The sequence below is a fragment of the Cynara cardunculus genome (genome assembly GCF_001531365.2).
Source record: "Cynara cardunculus var. scolymus isolate 2C chromosome LG 15, CcrdV1, whole genome shotgun sequence".
NCBI lineage: Eukaryota > Viridiplantae > Streptophyta > Magnoliopsida > Asterales > Asteraceae > Cynara > Cynara cardunculus.
Genome location: NC_037542.1, coordinates 19256110 through 19260284, shown reverse-complemented (window position 1 = coordinate 19260284; position 4175 = coordinate 19256110). Strand labels below are relative to the sequence as shown.

The 4175-nt window shown below is 33.8% G+C and overlaps 1 protein-coding gene across 1 annotated transcript in view; it reads right to left on the bottom strand.

The window, feature by feature from the left end:
• The window catches only part of LOC112528653 (ALA-interacting subunit 1-like), a 6029-nt gene extending 2640 nt beyond the window's left edge, over positions 1-3389 (bottom strand). Inside the window, exon 1 of the mRNA XM_025139675.1 lies at positions 3043-3389. Within this exon, the coding sequence (XP_024995443.1) occupies positions 3043-3280 (238 nt within the window). The 5' untranslated portion in view covers positions 3281-3389. The remainder of the gene's footprint in view (positions 1-3042) is intronic.
• Between the last annotated feature and the right edge of the window lie 786 nt (positions 3390-4175).

Below are 4175 nucleotides of genomic sequence, written 5' to 3'. Positions count from 1 at the left end.
TAAATTTATTAGAAAAAAAATAAGCTTTTAAGAAAAAAAAAGAAATATTTTAAAAAAAAACAAGCTTTTACGAAAATAAATTAAATTTTTAACAAAAAATAAATCTTCAAAAAGTTCTTTTTTTTTTACAAAAAATTAAATTTAGAAAAAAAGATTTTTTTTAAAATGGTTATTGAGGGAACCACAAAAACAATAATCCCCCCCTCCCAAAAATTCATAACTTTTCAAATTTGCACTTTAGTTCCTGTACGTATCTAACCGTGTTAACAGGATAACGGATGACTATTTTAAAAAATTTAATTTTAAGGTTAAAATTGTAAAATTTATATTTTTGAAGGTTAGTTTCGTAGAAGTCCCACAAAACACTGTTCAACATTGAAAGTGTATTTCTGCTCTGCATTGTTCTGATTTTCTTAGGGTGGGTTTAGATCAAGAGGAGTCCTTTTGAATTTTTCTGTTTGGACCGGATGAAATGAGGAGGTTGTTTCAAGTGTCCATCCACTTGGCTAATGGGTTTGGTGGTGGTGAATGGTGATGTTAGCAATTTAATTTATGATGTCTGATGCTTAAAATTCCATATATTCAACATTTTTATCAAAAAAAAAAAATTATTAATAAAAATATAAATTAAGGGTAAAATGGTTAACATTCATATTGTTTATTCAGCACCATAATCGAACAACTTTTCTATTAACATACAGACAACTTTATCCATACAGGTCTTTACTAAAAAACGAACCAAACAGTCCCCACGTCACTACCAAATAGTCATACATAACTGACCAAATAAACCATGAGACCTATTAGGTTGCAAACAAAACAAACAGGTTCTCAATGTTTTATAAATGTTGTACTCTTAAATTTAAGAGTTTCTGTACAATTTTCTCATAACTTGATTCGGACTTTTAGGATGCCAGCATCATTCACAAAAGTATCTTTTGTACATATTTGTTTCCGCAATTTCATCAAACAACATTGCAGTCGTGAGTCGTCTGTGTTTTTCTCGCCTACCTCGATTTCTTCTCAAAATCCATATATTACCTTGCGAAATAACATACATTAATTAAAATCTATATACCGAAGTACATTAATAAAACTTACACAAACAATGTTCACATTCACAACATGTAAGGGGCTGTTTGACAGTTGCTAAATGATTTGATGCAGAATGATTAAGAGAGAGACTTTTTTTTTGTCAAACAAGATTCACCTCTTAACAATTCAAAGGCTACCTCTTAATGAAACTATAAAGAAGTAAACAAACAACCCTTAAATATCCATTCATGTAATCTATAAGTATATTAAACCACAAAACCTTGAAGGTCGGCTCAAAGGCTAGGCCTTTGGGTTCTCTCCATAAATCGTCAATTCGAGTCCTCTCAAGGTCACTCACTAAAGATTTATCTGACTATTATCTTTAAGGTCCTATGAGATTAGTTGATAGGTTCAACCAAAACCTCTAGCTTCCAACTTCTAATAGTTGTATTGACAAAATCAAAAGCTAGATCTTCCCCTATATCATAATTCTTCCACATATCGAAAAAATACCCGTAAGTAATCTATGAATCCTGAACACAAACTAAACGGAATAAACAAGTATACTGTAACAATCCATCCAACGTTGATAAAGAATACTCGTACCCAATCTATTAGAGTATTAGCTCCTTTATAAACTTAAAGTTCTGAGCTACCAATTACGTTGGTTTTTTAAGTTGATTTCGAGGTTATTTGGTCAGCCTGCTACTTTGAGCTACGTCTTTTACAATCATAATAGCAACAACAAGACCTTATGATTATGAAGAAGAACACTGGATCAAGCTTCTATATCAGCATTAAACATGTACAAGGTAAAATAAACATCTACATGCTACTAATCCTCCATTCAGCCAAATTTCTGCTAAACAGATACACATACTAATGTAACTAAAACCGAGTAATGAAAGTACACTGTGTGTGTGTGTGTGTGTGTGTGTGCAGGCGTGTGCGCGGCATGTGTGCGCGAATGTTAATCAACTCATACAATTTTGCCCAGAAATCTGAATGAAGAGGGTGTCATTAAGCATGAAAAACTATACAAATTCAATGATTCACGTACAATATAAAGTAGTTCCTACAAACATACCAAGAAAGGAATAATGGCAAAAAGCTCAGTTATCATATCATATTATATACAATCAAACACATATTTCAAACCTCATTATGAAGATGCAGCCTTGATTGCTCTCTGCAATTCACTCTCCACATCCATTGAAGTAGCATTCTTCTTTGTTTCTCTTTGCCCATTTACATCACCACTCTTCTTCATCCTCCATTGCTCAGCCCCATCTAAACTTTCAACCAATGGCTGAGGCCTCTTTCCTCCTCCACCACCGCTGCTGTACCCATTGTAACTCTTCAATGGCTGCCGTGATTTAATTTCCTCCAATATACGTCTCATCTCTCTGTTCTCCTTCTGTAAATCATTCAATTCTCTGCTCATCCAAGAATACATACCTTTCAACATCGCAAACTCACCGGAATCACCCTCAATCCTCTGCTTCTGATTCCCTTTCTCTTCGTTCACCTCATCGATTCTCTCAACTTTGATCTTGTTTACTCTCAGATAAGGCAATTGCTTCTCGTAATCCGGTGGGATGTTCACACCCCACCGTAAATTCACCTTAACCCGTTTAGTCACCGGCAATTCGGTGTTGGCAGCCATCAAAATCCCCGATAAGATTGAGTCCTTTGTGGCCGACTCCACCGTCAATTCCTTCCAATTGATAGGTCGATCCAATGGCACAAACCCGTATGAATTATCACGACCATCGGTGCTTCCACCATTAAGCGTCTTACCAGCGTTAGAGACAGGACTCGAAGATACTGTTTTACGGAGAGAGAAGGATCCTAATCGGGGTTTGAATTGGATGGAGAAAGTAGGGTTAGGGTTAGGGTTTTGAGGCGAGAAAGAGAAATTGGCGGAGATTATGAGAGGGGAATTATTGGGGGAGCCTGAAAAGCTTACCCCTGATTTGAGGGTGAGCGTTAGAGGTGCAGAGGCAGCTGCGCCGGAGTTGGCGGTGGTGGTAGGGGTATTGTAGGAGAGTTTGAGCGAGGGACCAGTGGGGAAATGGGTACGCAGAGATAGGGACAGTTTGTCGGAGGCGGCGGCGGCATGGTGGTGGGTGGCGGAGAAGGCGGAGAGAAAAGGGAGACCAAAGACGGCGATGGGAATTTTAGCTTTGAAGAGGATTGGATTTTGATTTTGTTGTTGATCTTCGAGTTTCAAAGAGAGCTTCATGATTCGTGGATGAAAGTTGATGGATTCCACACCTTTCTGTGGAAGATCTTGAACAAATTTTCCCACTTTTTGGTTGATCTAAAAAGGGAAGAACCAGTGACCGTGCTTCAGCGGGAAGCCTTGAAGCATTGACGGATGACAAGAGCTTTGTTGCCTCGTTTGAGAAATTAAAGATTTTAGAGATTATAAAAATCTTTAAATTTAAAATAAAATTTAAATATAGAAGGAAAATATTATTTTAACACTTTTTATAATAATATGCATTGATAATAAATATTTAAGAGAGAGAAAAAAAAATATTTTATTAAATATTTAAACGTATTAAATATTTTAACAAAATAGTAATAATAAAATAGCTAAAATAGTGTAGTTGTTGAAATTAGATGTAATTTTTTTAGGGATTTTGATTTTTAGTATTTTATTTAGAGAAAAAATAGCATAGCTGTTACGATTTCAATAACTATAATTAAAATTAGGACAAAATGCACGAGATGATAACAAACTTTCATAATTTTTTTTATTATAACATTTTTTTAGTTTTTCTTATTACAACTAGAAGCGTACTTGCGCAATGCAGCGAGATATATAGTGATTTTAATATTTCATTTTATTCTTTATCTCAGTCGATGTTATAATATGACTTTATGTGATTTTGAGAAAGCGATGATGTTTTTATTTTTGAATAAAATATATGTTTAAAGATATCATAAAAATTTGACAAAAATATATCGATATTMGTATCAAATTAACTATTTTAAATTTCTCATTTTTTGTGTAATTTTTTAAATCAATTTTTTTATAATTTAATTTATATACAATAACGGAGTAATTTATATTTGGTTTAATAATATAATTTTTTTATAAAGATAATAATTATTTATTTTGTTGGAACTCG